The sequence below is a fragment of the Oncorhynchus mykiss genome, chromosome 5, assembly GCF_013265735.2.
Source record: "Oncorhynchus mykiss isolate Arlee chromosome 5, USDA_OmykA_1.1, whole genome shotgun sequence".
NCBI classification, from domain to species: Eukaryota; Metazoa; Chordata; class Actinopteri; order Salmoniformes; family Salmonidae; genus Oncorhynchus; species Oncorhynchus mykiss.
The window spans coordinates 8,524,278-8,541,214 of NC_048569.1; the positions used below are offsets into that span (position 1 = coordinate 8,524,278).

General features: G+C 41.5%; 1 protein-coding gene across 1 annotated transcript in view; it reads left to right on the forward strand.

Moving 5' to 3' along the window:
* Positions 1 to 16,937, forward strand: part of chsy3 (chondroitin sulfate synthase 3) — a 184,081-nt gene that overhangs the window by 7,022 nt on the left and 160,122 nt on the right. The window contains exon 2 of the mRNA XM_036976699.1: positions 636 to 919. Within this exon, the coding sequence (XP_036832594.1) occupies positions 636 to 919 (284 nt within the window). The remainder of the gene's footprint in view (positions 1 to 635; positions 920 to 16,937) is intronic.

Below are 16,937 nucleotides of genomic sequence, written 5' to 3' on the forward strand. Positions count from 1 at the left end.
GTACCTACTACTAGCTTTATATTAGCCTGCCTACTACTGTACCTATTACTAGCTTTATATTAGCCTGCCTACTACTGTACCTATTACTAGCTTTATATTAGCCTGCCTACTTCTGTACCTACTACTAGCTTTATATTAGCCTGCCTACTACTGTACCTATTACTAGCTTTATATTAGCCTGCCTACTGCTGTACCTATTACTAGCTTTATATTAGCCTGCCTACTGCTGTACCTATTACTAGCTTTATATTAGCCTGCCTACTACTGTACCTATTACTAGATTTATATTAGCCTGCCTACTACTGTACCTACTACTAGCTTTATATTAGCCTGCCTACTACTGTACCTACTACTAGCTTTATATTAGCCTGCCTACTACTGTACCTACTACTAGCTTTATATTAGCCTGCCTACTACTGTACCTACTACTAGCTTTATATTAGCCTGCCTACTGGCTATTACTAGCTTTATATTAGCCTGCCTACTACTGTACCTACTACTAGCTTTATATTAACCTGCCTACTACTGTACCTATTACTAGCTTTATATAAGCATGCCTACTTCCTACTGCCTAGATATTTTCTTTGATACTCTTTGTATCTCACTCTCTCTCTCCCGTCCATCCATCCACACAGGCGAAAAGCTTGAGTCATTCCTGCGCTCTCTGAATAGCAGCCAGCCCCTGTACCTTGGTCAGACGGGCCTGGGCACAGCCGAGGAGCTTGGAAAGCTGGCCCTGGAGCCCGGGGAGAACTTCTGCATGGGGGGCCCGGGCATGATCTTCAGCAGAGAGGTGCTGAGGAGGATGGTGCCTCACATCGGGACCTGTCTCAGGGAGATGTACACCACCCACGAGGATGTGGAGGTGGGTCGCTGCGTGCGCCGCTTCGGGGGTACCCAGTGCGTCTGGTCCTACGAGGTAAGAGACAATTTGATGTTTTGTCTGGTGAAGGGAGGGAGGCCTGTTTTTTTGTTACGTTTCACGGAGATGCATTGTACACTCTCGACGTGATGGGTCTTAAGTTTTCAATTGACTGGCTTTTAGTGGCCTAGTGTTTTATGCTATTGCCTTTTACTGGCAAAAGCCTCCAGAGAATGGGCTCTTACACAGTCATGGATGGCAGTCTTTCTGAAGGAGACCAGAGAATGGGCTCTTACACAGTCATGGATGGCAGTCTTTCTTAAGGAGACCAGAGAATGAGCTCTTTCACGGTCATGGATGGCAGTCTTTCTGAAGGACACCATTTGTAAGAAAAGTGTGTGTGCGTGTCTGTCTGTGTGTATGTGTGCATGTGAGCGCACGTGCGTGTTTTTGTATGCCGGGGTGTGTTTCCTTTGGCAACCACCTTGGCCTGAAGCATCATGTGTCAGTGGTCGTCAGAATATCCTTTCTTTTCCCAGGAATTGGGACTCTCTCTAATGGCAAATCCATTCCCTCCAAATATGTTATCTCCTGTGGGGATGAGCATAAAGAGTTGGCCTCATGACAAATGGATGTAGGGAGAGATCTGTCTGCTCTCGATTGCTAAGTGGTGAAATAGTGTACTCTACATGCCACCGCTGTTGAAGACCATACATATTTATTATAGTGTTATTTGATAGATTATGTTGACATATGCTATAGCTGACTGTGTTATGCTAACAAACTACATTTCAGCGTAAAGGGGTCATTTTTCCTGTGTAGTACATTCCACTATAAGAATTTGTACAAATTTTCTTGATTTGGAGAAAATTGACCTTAAGTGTAATTTATGCTTAAGACTCCAGAGCCAATAGCGGCTACATTTACTACTACCTACACTTGTAGGTACTATAGTGCCGTCAAAAAGTATTCACACCCCTTGAAGTTTTCCACATTTTGTTGTGTTACGTGGATGAGCAGCTGCACACAAGCCTAAGATCACCATGCGCGTTGCCAAGCGTCGGCTGGAGTGGTAAAGCGTAGTGTAGCAGGTTTCATTTACTACAATCGGAGCGCATCACTTCCAGCTCAGCGCTATGCAAAAAATGATGTGACCTGCTCTAAACACATTACCTCTGGTCAAAGTAATTTCTGTTGCCATTTGTGGTTGTCACCAATTTCACCAGCGCCGTAGATGAGATTGGAAATAAATGGATGGCTGCAGGCTGCGAAGCTTGTTGAATGGATTAACTATAAAATGCCACATATTCTGAGAGTGAATGGTTTACTGAAATAGTTTATCAAGATTAAATTGGATTTGCAGGAGACTGCAGTATTTTCCTTTATTGCACAAAGTCTTGTCACACAGAAAAATCACTGTCTTTTGTCACACGGAACACTGTCTTGTCACACAGAATTACTAATGGATTTCAACCTCTCCCCTTTAGGTACTTTTATCATGATTTGAAAGCATTAATATTGAACTACTACAGTGCCATCAGAAAGTATCACACCCCTTGAAGTTTTCCACATTTTGTTGTGTTACATGGATGAGCAGCTGCACACAAGCCTAAGATCACCATGCGAAATGCCAAGCGGTCAGCTGGAGTGGTGTAAAGCTCACCACTATTGGAGCAGTGGAAACGCATTCTCTGGAGGGATGAATCACGCTTCACCATCTGGCCGTCCGACGGAATAATCTGGGTTTGCAGAGTGCCAGGAGAGTGCCAGGAGAACTGTAAAGTTTGGTGGAGGTTTGGGACTGTTTTTCGTGGTTTGGGCTAGGCCCAGTGAAGGGAAATCTTAACGCTACAGCATACAATGACATTCTAGACGATTCTGTGCTTCCAAATTTGTGGCAGCAGTTGGGGAAGGCCCTTTCCTGTTTCAGCATGATAATGCCACCGTGTACAAAGCGAGGTTCATACAGAAATGATTTTTCGAGATCGATGTGGCAAAACTTGGCTGGCCTGCACAAAGCCCTGACCTCAACCCCATCAAACACTTTTGGGATGAATCGCCTAATCGCCCAACATCAGTGCCCAACCTCACTAATGCTCTTGTGGCTGAATGGAAGAAAGTCCCCGCAGCAATGTTCCAAAGTCTAGTGGAAAGCCTTCCCAGAAGAGTGGAGGCTGTTATAGCAGGAAAGGGGGGGGACCAACTCCATATTAATGCCCATGATTTTGGAATGAGATGTTCGACGAGCAGGTGTCCATATACCTTTGGTAATGTAGTGTATCTGTAACGTCCCTCAGTCGAGCACTGAATTTCAAGCAGGGATTCAGCCACAAAGAACAAGGAGGTTTTCCAATGCTCCGCAAAGAAGGGTACCTATTGGTAGATCAGTAGAAATAGAAAAATCAGACATTGAATTTCCCTTTGAGTATGGTGAAGTTATTAATTACACATTGGCTGGTGTATCAATACATACAGTTACTACAAAGATACAGGCATCCTTCCTACCTCAGTTGCTGGAGAGCAAAGAAACCGCTCAGGGATTTCACCATGAGGCCAATGGTGACTTTAAAACACTTACAGAGTTTAATGGCTGTGATATGAGAAAACTGAGGAGGGATCAACAACATTGTAGTTACTCCACAATACTAACTGAAATGACAGAGTGAAAAGAAGGAAGCCTGTACAGAATAAACATATTTCAAAACATGCATCCTGTTTGCAATAAGGCACTAAAGTAAAACTGCAAAAAAAATTCTGAATGCAAAGTCTTATGTTTGGGTGCTGCAAATCCAACACAACACATCGGTGAGTACCAATCTTCTTATTTTCAAGCATGGTGGTGGCTGCATCATGTTATGAGTATGCTTGTCATCGCAAGGACTAGGGACGTTTTTGAGATAAAAAGAAACAGAACAGAGCTAACCACAGGCAAAATCCTAGAGGAAAACCTGGTTCAGTCTACTTTTCAACAGACACTGGGATACAAATTCACCATTCAGCAGGACAATAACAGAAAATACAAGGCCAAATATACACTGGAATTACTTACGAAGACGACCTTGAATATTCCTGGGTGGCCTAGTTACAGTTTTGACTTAAATCGGCTTGAAAATCTATAGCAAGACTTGAAAATGATTGTCTGGCAATGATCAACAACCAACTTGATAGAGTTTGAAGAATTGTAAGAATATTGTACAAAATATTGTACAATCCAGGTTGGCAAAGCTCATAGAGACTTATTCAGAAATACTCACTGTAATTGCTGCCGATGGTGATTCTAATATATATTGACTCAGGGGTGTGAATAGTTATGTAAATGATATATTGCTGTATTCATTTTCAATAAATTTGCTAACATTTCAAAAAAGATATATGTTTTCACTTTTTCATTATGAGTTATTGTGTGTAGATGGGTGAGATTTTACATTTTAATTTAATAAATTTTAATTTCAGGCTGTAACACAACAAAATGTGGAATAAATCAAAGATGATGAATACTTTCTGATGGCTCTGTATATGGCTAGTATGTCTTTGAATACAATTCAAGGCTTGTGTTTCAGCCGTGTGTCCCAAGTCCTGTTATGCCATGGGGGTTAACTGTGAGTACATGCCTCACGGTTGTTGTTAATCCAAATCAGAGCCTTAACCTGAGCTAAACAGAACAGCCCATTGTTAATACAGTACCAGCAATCAGGGGGTATGAACCAGAATTATATTTTATTTTTGAATAGAACCATTATTTATTTAGTTCCATTCTACAGCTAAATAAAGTTGTGAACTGGTTCGAACTCCAAAAAAGTACTGGTTTACAGTGGCAAGAAAAAGTATGCGAACTCTTTGGAATTACCTGGATTTCTGCATAAATTGGTCATAAAATGTGATCTGATCTTCATCTAAGTCACAACAATAGACAAACACAGTCTGCTTAAACTAATAACGCACAAACAATTATACATGTTCATGTCTTTATTGAACACACCGTGTAAACATTCACAGTGCAGGGTGGGAAAGGGTATATGAACCCTTGGATTTAATAACTGGTTGACCGTCCTTTGGCAGCAATAACCTCAACCAAACATTTGATGTAGTTTTTGGACCATGTTTGGTGTGAACCACTCTCTTGAGGTCAGGCCAAAGCATCTCAAACGGGTTGAGATCAGGACTCTGACTGAACCACTCCAAAAGGCCTATTTTCTTCTGTTGAAGCATTTCTGTTGTTGATTTACTTCTGTGCTTTGGGTCGTTGTCCTGTTGCATCACCCAACTTCTGTTGAGCTACAAATTGGTGGACATTCTCCTGCAAAATGTCTTGATAAACTTGGGAATTCATTTTTCTGTCGATGATAGCAAGCTGTCCAGGCCCTGAGGCAGCAAAGCAGCCCCAAACCATGATGCTCCCTCCACCATACTTTACAGTTGGGATGAGGTTTTGATGTTGGTGTGCTGTGCTGTGCCTTTTTTCAACTTTAGTTTAATCTGAATATTTTGCCAGAAGCGCTGTGGAACATCCAGGTGCTCTTTTGCTAACTTCAGACGTGCAGCAATGTTTTTTTTGGACAGCAGTGGCTTCTTCTGTGGTGTCCTCTCATGAACACCATTCTTGTTTAGTGTTTTACGTATCGTAGACTCATCAACAGAGATGTTACCATGTTCCAGAGATTTCTGTAAGTCTTTAGCTGACACTAGGATTCTTCATAACCTCATTGAGCATTCTGCGTTGTGCTCTTGCAGTCATCTGTACAGGACAGCCACTCCTAGGGAGAGTAGCAACAGTGCTGAACTTTCTCCATTTATAGACAATTTGTCTTACCGTGGACTGATGAACATCAAGGCTTTTAGAGATACTTTTGTAACCCTTTCCAGCTTTATGCAAGTCGACAATTCTTAATCTTAAGTCTTCTGAGATCTCTTTTCGAGGCATGGTTCACATCAGGCAATGCTTCTCAAATTTTGTGAGTGTTTTTTATAGGGCAAGGCAGCTCTAACCCTCATCTCCAATCTTGTCTCATTGATTGGACTCCAGGTTAGCTGAATCCTGACTCCAATTAGCTTTTGGAAAAGTCATTTAGCCTAGGGGTTCACATACTTTTTCCAACCTACACTGTGAATGTTTAAATTATGTATTCAATATAGACACGAAAAATACAATAATTTGTGTGTTATTAGTTTAAGCAGCTTGCTATGGAGCAGGCGAGCTATAGTTCAGCTAGTTGTTTACATGCTTGATGGGAAGACAAGTGTCAGGTGCGAGATGCAACTGAAACTTTGCAGGTGAGGAGAGAGTGAGAGAGGGTGGAGGAACGTTGGGCATCCTGTGATGACATGTATTATCTGAATTAGGCTCACAGAATTATACCTACAGAGGTACGGATTCTATGGAGGAACTTTGAATGTCTTTGAACTTCAGAGTTGACTTAACGTTGGACCAGAGAAGCTAGTTAGTTAACAAAGCTTGTGTGTGCAGTGGCACCAGAATTAAAAACACATCTTGCCTTTTTGTAATTCATAAATCCAATGAGAAATGTGAAAGCTATAGTATCCCAAACTTGTATTGAAAAAGTTAATCCATTATTTTCTAATTAAAAGTCTTCTATCTATCTTCTGAATCACGCCAGTGTAACGTCAGTAGGCTACAGCTATGCTTTGGAGGGGGAGGGGGAGGGGCAGGTAGCCGACAAACACACACACACACACACACACACACACACACACACACACACACACACACACACACACACACACACACACACACTAGCCTTGACTTCAGGCAGAGACTGGAATAAGTTTCTGATTGGCTTTGCATAGGCGCTTTGTTGCGTTTTTGCATGACTGGTTCTGTTCTGGAACAGTATACGGTGCATTTGGAAAGTATTCAGACCCTCTGACTTTTTCCACATTTTGTTATGTTACAGCCTTATTCTAAAATGTATTAAATAGTTTTTTTCCTGATCAATCTACACACAATACCTCATAATGACAAAGCAAAAACAGGTTTTTAGATTTTCTTGCAAATGTATAATTAAAAAAACAGTTTACATAAACATTTACATAAGTATTCAGACATTTTACTCAGTACTTTGTTGAAGCACCTTTGGAAGTGATTACAGTCTCGAGTCTTCTTGGGTATGACGCTACAGCCTTGGCACACCTGTATTTGGGGAGTTTCTCCCATTCCACTCTGCAGATCCTCTCAAGCTCTGTCAGGTTGGATGGGGAGCGTTGCTGCACAGCTATTTTCAGGTCTCTCCAGAGATGTTCGATCGGGTTCAAGTCCGGGCTCTGGCTGGGCCACTCAAGGACATTCAAAGACTTGTCCCGAAGCCACTTCTGCATTGTCTTGACTGTGTGCTTGAGTTGTTGTCCTGCTGGAAGGTGAACCTTCACCCCAGTCTGAGGTCCTGAGTGCTCTGGAGCAGGTTTTCATCAATAATCTCTCTACTTTGCTTCGTTCATCTTTGCCTCGATCCTGACTAGTCTCCCAGTCCCCGTCGCTGAAAAACATGATGCTGCCATGCTTCATGGTGCCAGGTTTCCTTCAGACATTTATTTTATTTTTATTTCACCTTTATTTAACCAGGTAGGCTAGTTGAGAACAAGTTCTCATTTACAACTGCGACCTGGCCAAGATAAAGCATAGCAGTGTGAACAGACAACAACACAGAGTTACACATGGAGTAAACAATAAACAAGTCAAGAACACAGTAGAAAAAAATAGTCTATATACATTGTGTGCAAAAGGCATGAGGAGGTAGGTGAATAATTACATTTGTGCAGATTAACACTGGAGTGATAAATGATCAGATGGTCATGTACAGGTAGAGAAATTGATGTGCAAAAGAGCAGAAAAGTAAATAAATATAAACAGTATGGGGATGAGGTAGGTAAAATTGGGTGGGCTATTTACCGATAGACTATGTACAGCTGCAGCGATCGGTTAGCTGCTCAGATAGCAGATGTTTGAAGTTGGTGAGGGAGATAAAAGTCTCCAACTTCAGCGATTTTTGCAATTCGTTCCAGTCACAGGCTGCAGAAAACTGGAACGAAAGGTGGCCAAATGAGGTGTTGGCTTTAGGGGTGATCAGTAAGATACACCTGCTGGAGAGCGTGCTACCATCATGACCAGTGAACTGAGATAAGGCGGAGCTTTACCTAACATGGACTTGTAGATGACCTGGAGCCAGTGGGTCTGGCGACGAATATGTAGCGAGGGCCAGCCGACTAGAGCATACAGGTCGCAGTGGTGTGTGGTATAAGGTGCTTTAGTAACAAAACGGATGGCACTGTGATAAACTGCATCCAGTTTGCTGAGTAGAGTATTGGAAGCTATTTTGTAGATGACATCGCCGAAGTCGAGGATCGGTAGGATAGTCAGTTTTACTAGGGTAAGTTTGGCGGCGTGAGTGAAGGAGGCTTTGTTGCGGAATAGAAAGCCGACTCTAGGTTTGATTTTAGATTGGAGATGTTTGATATGAGTCTGGAAGGAGAGTTTACAGTCTAGCCAGACACCTAGGTACTTATAGATGTCCACATATTCTAGGTCAGAACCATCCAGGGTGGTCGGGCGTGCGGGTGCAGGCAGCGAACGGTTGAAAAGCATGCATTTGGTTTTACTAGCGTTTAAGAGCAGTTGGAGGCCACGGAAGGAGTGTTGTATGGCATTGAAGCTCGTTTGGAGGTTAGATAGCACAGTGTCCAAGGACTGGACAGAAGTATAGAGACATGAGGCTGCCACCACCATGCTTCACCTTAGGGATGGTGCCAGGTTTTCTTCAGACATGAGGCTGCCATCACCATGCTTCACCTTAGGGATGGTGCCAGGTTTCCTTCAGACGTGACACTTGGCATTCAGGCCAACGAGTGAGAATCTTGTTTCTCATGGTTTGAGAGTCCTTTAGGTGCCTTTTGGCAAACTCCAAACGGGCTGCCATGTGCCTTTTACTGAGGAGTGGCTTCTGTCTGGCCACTCTACCATAAAGGCCTGATTGGTGGAGTACTGCAGAAATGGTTGTTATTCTGGAAGGTTCTCCAGTCTCCACAGAGGAACTTTAGAGCTCTGTCAGAGTGACCAGCAGGTTCTTGGTCACTTCCCTGACCAAGGCCCTTCTCCCCCGATTGTTCAGTTTGGCCGGGCGGCCAGCTCTAGGAAGAGTCTTGTTGGTTCCAAGCTTCTTCCATTTAAGAATGATGGAGGCCACTGTGTTCTTGGGGACCTTCAATGCTGCAGAAACTTTTTGGTATCCTTCCCCAGATCTGTAACTCAACACAATCCTGTCTCTGAGCTCTACGGATAATTTCTTCCACCTCATGGCTTGGTTTTTGCGCACTCTCACCTGTGGGACCTTATATAGACAGGTTTGTGCCTTTCCAAAACATGTCCAATCTATTGAATTTACCACAGGTGGACTCCAATCAAGTTGTAGAAACATCTCAAGGATGATCAATGGAAACACTATGCACTTGAGCTCAATTTTGAGTCTCATAGCAAAGGGTCTGAATACTTATGTAAATAAGGTTTTTCTGTCTATTTTTTTTATAAACCTTTCTTAACCTGTTTTCACTTTGTCATTATGGCGTACTAGATTGCTGAGAAAAAAGATTTAGAATTGATGTAATGTAACAAAATGTGGAAAAAGTCAAGGGGTCTGAATACTTTCCGAAGGCACAGGGTTCTGATTTTGTTCCATGAAAAATGTCAATCTTTTTATGTTTTTGGTTCTGTTCTCTGAACCGGTTCTAACCCCTACCTGCAATGCTGTTGCTGTATCTCATTGCATTTTTTATTTGATCATACACTGGTAATGTAATTGCATTCCACTCTGATGCTCTGCTTGCAGAACGATCTGATAGCTTAGAATTGCAGCTTCCAGGAAGTGTGAGTTACATGACTTCATAGGTCAGGTGCAGCGGAGGATGCTGAGGGGAGGACGGCTCATAATAATCGCTGGAACGTAAATGTAATGGAATCGCATCAAACCATGTGATGTATTTGATACCATTCCATTGATTCCGCTCCAGCGATTACCACGAGCCCGTCCTCACCAATTAAGGTGCCACCAACCTCCTGCGGTCGGGAGAAAAACAGTAGGTCAGCCCAGGCAACCACATGATGAACCAGGCTTATTCAATTAACTAGGGTGCCGTGTTCATGACCTAGCCAGTGGAATAGTAATATAAACCGCTGACATGGTTCTTTATTCGACATGACACGTCTATTATCTTGATGTTTTGTAACATTTGGAATTATTATGGATCCCCATTACTCTTCCTGGGTTCCCGGAAAAATATTGTAAACATTACAATACCTTCATTACAGAATTCACAACACACTAACTCCACTACCACACATCTCTACATGTAAAAGACCCTGAATATACACTGAATCTCCCCCTAGAGAGGCTTTGCTCAGCACATCATACCTTCATCGCAAAATATCCTGCAAGATGGCATTTTCCCTCGCCGTAGCGAATTCATAAGCTCTGTGTCGAGCACTATGACTGCTTTGCTACTATTTTCTTCCTTGCACTGCAGTTAGGATATCTCAATCTCCCTCGGTGTATATGTGTCCCACTGAACTCATGAGTTATGAGTCTGAATGTGCTCATTTCAAGCATTTCCTGTTTTTGTTGTTTTTCGCCAACCCCATTGAGTAGGTGGAACTCTAAGCGTAACATGCTAATGTATCCATCCAACACATGAGAAGGAGTGAGAGAGACACAGGTTAGTTACATAGGGTGATGGTTTCATTACACAGGTTAGTTACATAGGGTGATGGTTTCATTACACATGGTAGTTACATAGGGTGATGGTTTCATTACACATGGTAGATACATAGGGTGATGGTTTCCTTATACATGGTAGATGCATAGGGTGATGGTTTCCTGCACATGGTAGTTGCATAGGGTGATGGTTTCCTGCACATGGTAGATGCATAGGGTGATGGTTTCCTGCACATGGTAGTTACATAGGGTGATAGTTTCCTTACACATGGTAGTTACATAGGGTGATAGTTTCCTTACACAGGTTAGTTACATAGGGTGATAGTTTCCTTACACATGGTAGTTACATAGGGTGATAGTTTCCTTACACAGGTTAGTTACATAGGGTGATGGTTTCCTGCACATGGTAGTTACATAGGGTGATGGTTTCCTTTGTCTCAATGAAATCTAGCCAGTAGTGCTCAGTGATTAACTGAAATGTTGGTAATTTTCCCATTTTTAAACAACTAATGGGTTCAATTATTTTAATTCCATTTCATAATTTTTGTAAGCCAGAAGAGCTAGAAGCGTCTTATATGGTGAGCTACCTTGTGGCTATGACAGGCAAGCCCCATACTATTGTGGAGGACTTAGTTCTTCCTGCTGCCGGGATATGGCAGGGATAATGCTGGGGGAAAGGCTACACAGACAATGCCTTCATCAAACATCACTGTTTCACGACGCATCAGTGATATGGCAGGAGATGTTTTGAAATCAAATCAAATTTATTTACATAGCCCTTCTTACATCAGCTGACATCTCCAAGTGCTGTACAGAAACACAGCATAAAACCCCCAAACAGCAAGCAATGCAGGTGTAGAAGCACGGTGGCTAGGAAAAACTCCCTAGAAAGGCCAAAACCTAGGAAGAAACCTAGAGAGGAACCAGGCTATGAGGGGTGGCCAGTCCTCTTCTGGCTGTGCCGAGTGGAGATTATAACAGAACATGGCCAAGATGTTCAAATGTTCATAAATGACCAGCATGGTCAAATAATAATAATCACAGTAGTTGTTGAGGGTGCAACAGGTCAGCACCTCAGGAGTAAATCTCAGTTGGCTTTTCATAGCCGATCATTAAGAGTATCTCTACCGCTCCTGCTGTCTCTAGAGAGTTGAAAACAGCAGGTCTGGGACAGGTAGCACATCCGGTGAACAGGTCAGGGTTCCATAGCCGCAGGCAGAACAGTTGAAACTGGAGCATCAGCACGGCCAGGTGGACTGGGGACAGCAAGGAGTCATCATGCCAGGTAGTCCTGAGGCATGGTCCTAGGGCTCAGGTCCTCCGAGAGAGAGAAAGAGAGAATTAGAGAGTTTACTGAAATTCACACAGGACACCGGATAACACAGGAGAAGTACTCCAGATATAACGGACTGAACCTAGCCCCCCGACACATAAACTACTGCAGCATAAATACTGGAGGCTGAGACAGGAGGGGTCAGGAGAAACAGTTACTGCTTTGCATACAAGCCAGTGAATTACATGCATTACAGCTGGATGAGTAAACAGATGTGGCGGGCCTGGCACAGCTCCTGGTATATGTCCGTTACGTTTATGGGGGGACAATTAAGGAAGACGTCCTCTTCTGCAAACCGCTGGTAACCAGAACAGCATGAGAGGATATTTTTAAAGTACTGGACAGCTTTGTGACATCAAATGGACTTTGGTGGTCAAGATGTGAGGGCAGCTGGAGGTTGAATGTTTGAAGGGGTACGGGACTACAAAGTTTGGGAACCACTGATTTAAGTGATTGATAGTTTCTATTTAGCAGTCACAAACGTATGCCTTATTTACTTTGAAGAAATACAAAACAGTGATTTTGTCAGACAGCATAGGCAGCATCTCTATAGAGATGAGATGAAATAATAAAGTCTCAAATAATAAAGTCATCAAAATAAAACGAATGTAATAAACACAACAACTGAAATATTTTAATAAAGTAAAGTAATGTGAATAAATGATGGTTAATAAGTGATAAGCAGTAATGGACAGTCACTACCATCATGGGACTTTTATTCATTGTTTTATTCTGTGTTGTTACAGAACTCAACCCACATAGTGCATTTAACGTTTAAAAAGCGGAAATCGAAAACCATGATTTAATTTTTTTATTTTTTTTTATCAAACCCGAAACCGAACCAACCGCAAAAAGCACTAATCTCTCAGCACTGCTACCCAGATGTTGTGCCGGAATGGCTGTCCCAAGGGCAAGTTGTGCAATGTCAAGTGTGTGGGGGAAATATGTTGCGTGCTATCACTTCTTCTCTGCAACTTAACTTGTGGTCAACCAGAGACATCCTAATCGTCAAAGGTCCACGTCGAGAGACTCACTTCATTTCAGAAGGTAAATTATGGATGAGACGTCAAGTCATAAGTACATAGTGGGGGACTGCAAAACATTTTACTCCTGCAGCTGCATACCATTCCAGTGTTTTACTTGCTTTATTGTATTTACTTTGCCACCGTGGCCTTTTTTTTTGCCTTTACCTCCCTTATCTCACCTCATTTGCTCACATCGTATATAGACGTGTTTATACTGTATTATTGACTGTATGTTTGTTTTACTCCATGTGTAACTCTGTGTCGTTGTATGTGTCGAACTGCTTTGCTTTATCTTGGCCAGGTCGCAATTGTAAATGAGAACTTGTTCTCAACTTGCCTACCTGGTTAAATAAAGGTGAAATAAAATAAAATAAATAAATAAAATAAAATAAATAAAACATTTGCATGTAAAAAACAAACAAAAAAACATTGAAGACAAAAAACATTGAAGACAATTACTGTTGAAGTATTTCAAACTTCAACGGGTGACTTTAGTCGATGAGCATGTTCCCACATGTTCCCACAGTCCCATCTGTACGAGCAGTCAACGTACTAGGGATAGGAACCTTCAGACAAGTCAAACTTCCGCTCTTTTACCTCATACAGAGTAGATGACGACTGTTGAATAAATAAAGCAACGCCAATGATTTTATAAGTCAGTCTCTGTTAAATTGTTGTTGAGTCAACTGACTAAGTTCTGTCTCTTTCCACCACTTTCTTAAAGCCCGAAGGAAAACTTTTGTTAATTTGGTTCACATAAAAAAAAAGTTTTTAGTCCTGAAAAAGAAACTCATTCAGATACCATTTTTATATATGGTTGCTTTATGTGAATTTGCTTAATCCACCAAAACATAAAATTGCTTTCATGGTTGGGGAAACTTCATCTGCATATTGATTAAAAAGAACACTGTCTGTGTCCCTGAGGCTATGTCAGGGCTTAGCCCTCCCCGGATTTGAGAGATTCAGCCCGTTTTTCCACTGTTGGAGTCAATAATCTGCTTCGCTCCGCGGTAATGAGTGTATCTATGTACATCTGCTATGTTTAATTCATTTCATATCCTCTTAGAAGGGGCAACCTACCTTTCGCTGCTCATTTGTCATAAGTCGTAGCCGTGATTTCTTCAAAGTGTTTTTAGGTCTTGTTTTTTGGATGCTATCTGTTTTTTGGATGCTATTTACAGTATATGTACTAATATGTTGTGCTGTAAATTTCATATTCACTAAAGATGGCAAACAAGAACTCCATAAAGTGGTATAAAGAGAGGTATCTCTCATTCAATCTATTCTCATTGTGTTTTCAAGAGTAATCAATGAAGTGATATACACCAGAGGTCGACCGATTATGATTTTTCAATACCGATACCGATTTTTAAAAATGTATTTATTTATTTGTATTACAACAATACTGAATTAACACTTATTTTAATTTAATATAATACATCAATAAAATCAATTTAGCCTCAAATAAATAATGAAACATTTTCAATTTTGTTTAAATAATGCAAAAACAGTGTTGGAGAAGAAAGTAAAAGTGTAATATGTGCCATGTAAAAAAGCTAAGTTCCTTAGCTTTTTTAAGTTCCTTGCTCAGAACATGAGAACATATAAAAGCCGGTGGTTCCTTTTAACATGAGTCTTCAATATTCCCAGGTAAGAAGTTTTAGTTGTAGTTATTATAGGAATTATAGGACTATTTCTCTCTATACCATTTGTATTTCATATACCTTTTTTGTGTTTTTTTTTTGTTGTTGAGTTTTACCCCATTTTTCTCCCCAATTTTGTGGTATCCAATTGTTAATAGTTACGATCTAGTCTCATCACTACAACTCCCGTACGGGCTCGGGAGAGACGAAGGTCAAAAGCCATGCGTCCTCCGAAACACAAACCAACCAAGGAGCACTGCTTCTTAACACAGCGCACCTCCAATGTGTTGGAGGAAACACCGTGCACCTGGCGACCTGTTTAGCGTGCACTGCGCACTGCACTGCGCCCGGCCATACCTTGGACTATTGGATGTTCTTATAGGCACTTTAGTATTGCCAGTGTAACAGTATAGCTTCCGTCCCTCTCCTCGCCCCTACCTGGGCTCGAACCAGGAACACATCGACAACAGCCACCCTCGAAGCAGCGTTACCCATTGCTCCACAAAAGCCGTATACCTCTGTGTATTGATTTTAGAAAGGCATTGATGTTTATGGTTAGGTACATTTGTGCTTTTTTCACAATTGCGCTTTTGTTAAGTCATCCCCCGTTTGGCGAAGTTGGTTTTCACACAGTTTGCGACGAGCCAGGCGGCCCAAACTGCTGCATATAGCCTGACTCTGTTGCACAGAACGCAAGAGAAGTGACACAATTTCCCTAGTTAAAAGAAATTAATGTTAGCAGGCAGGCAATATTAACTAAATATGCAGGTTTAAAAATATATACTTGTGTATTGATTTTAAGAAAGGCGTTGATGTTTATGGTTAGGTAGACATTGGTGCAGTGCTTTTTTCAGTGCTTTTTTCGCGAATGGCCTTGTTAAATAACTGTTTGGCAAAGTCGGCTATGATTCAATGATAAATTAACAGGCACCGCATCGATTATATGCAACGCAGGACAAGCTAGATAAACTAGTAATATCATCAACCATGTGTAGTTAACTAGTGATTATGTGACGATTGGTTGTTTTTTATAAGATACATTTAATGCTAGCTAGCACCTTACCGTGGCTCCTTGCTGCACTCACATAACAGTTAGTCAGCCTGCCACGCAGTCTCCTCGTGGAGTGCAATGTAATCGGCCGTGATCGGTGTCCAAAAATGCCGATTACCGATTGTTATGAAAACTTGAAATCGGCCCTGATTAATCGGCCATTCGGATTAATCAGTCGACCTCTAATATACACCTGGTTTAGTGCAAGAGCAGTGTTTTCAAAGAGGTGGCCAGAAATAGCTTATGGTGAAGTACTGCACATTTTTTACTTGTAATACTGCAAAATATGGAGACAGGTGGTCAAATACGTTTTGCTCAAGGAGTGGTATTCCCATCAATGATGCATCAAGAGTCAATAGATCATACAATGGTATGAAAATGTATTATTACATTATTTAAGGGATATTTGATTCTGGTCCCAAAATGTACTTTCTTCAGAAAGTTTATTACTTTCTAAGTTTTCTCATTAACTATTCCTTGTCGACACCCAATCCAAAACCTAGTTTCCGATTGCTTGCTTTGCTGCCATAGACATGTTTCCTCACAAAATAGAGCCATCATTTTTTTTATCTAAGCTCACAACAAGTAACAACTGTGATCCTCCTGAAGAAAAAAACCCGATTCTCATTCCCTCAGCTCGAAGATATCAATTTCTTTGTGCCAGGGCTTTCAACATCAATGTCATCTGGCTTTGCAGTATGTAACTCCCTTCTGGCAGCCCATCCAAAGCTGCTGTTAGCTAGTGTTTTGAACACTTAACTCAAGCTGCTTGTCTGCAAATTGAAGCATATGTGTCTACCCCAGGTGGCTTTGGAGATAGAACTGCTTTTTAAGCTTCCACTGTTTTCCTGTTAGAATCACCACTGAAGATGGAGGCTGTGAAATATTGTCTCAATCTAAGGTTCTCAGGTATGGAAAATAAAGTTTGTTTCCTGCGCTGTACGATCATAGAATTTCCATGTGGGCGAATAGGAACGTAGGAAAATCCTCACACGTTGAGAGGAATATAAGAGTGTTTGATACATTTTGTCGGTAGATGTTTTACAGCCTCCTCTACTGGAAGGAGAGCTTGTGGGTTAAGGAAAGGGGGAATTGTTTACATGGGTGGGGAACGGGCCAATGGGATGGTTTGTGGGTCCCATTTTTAGTTTCACTTCTATGGGTTCATTAACACTAAAGATAACTATTACATCATTAATAGTTCATTCTGTTTTTTTTTTTGGGGAATCGTAAGAATCTTGGAATTTAAAAGGCCTATACTGACCTATTAGTTCAAGAACATTGGGAAAGGGCCGCACTCCAAAACA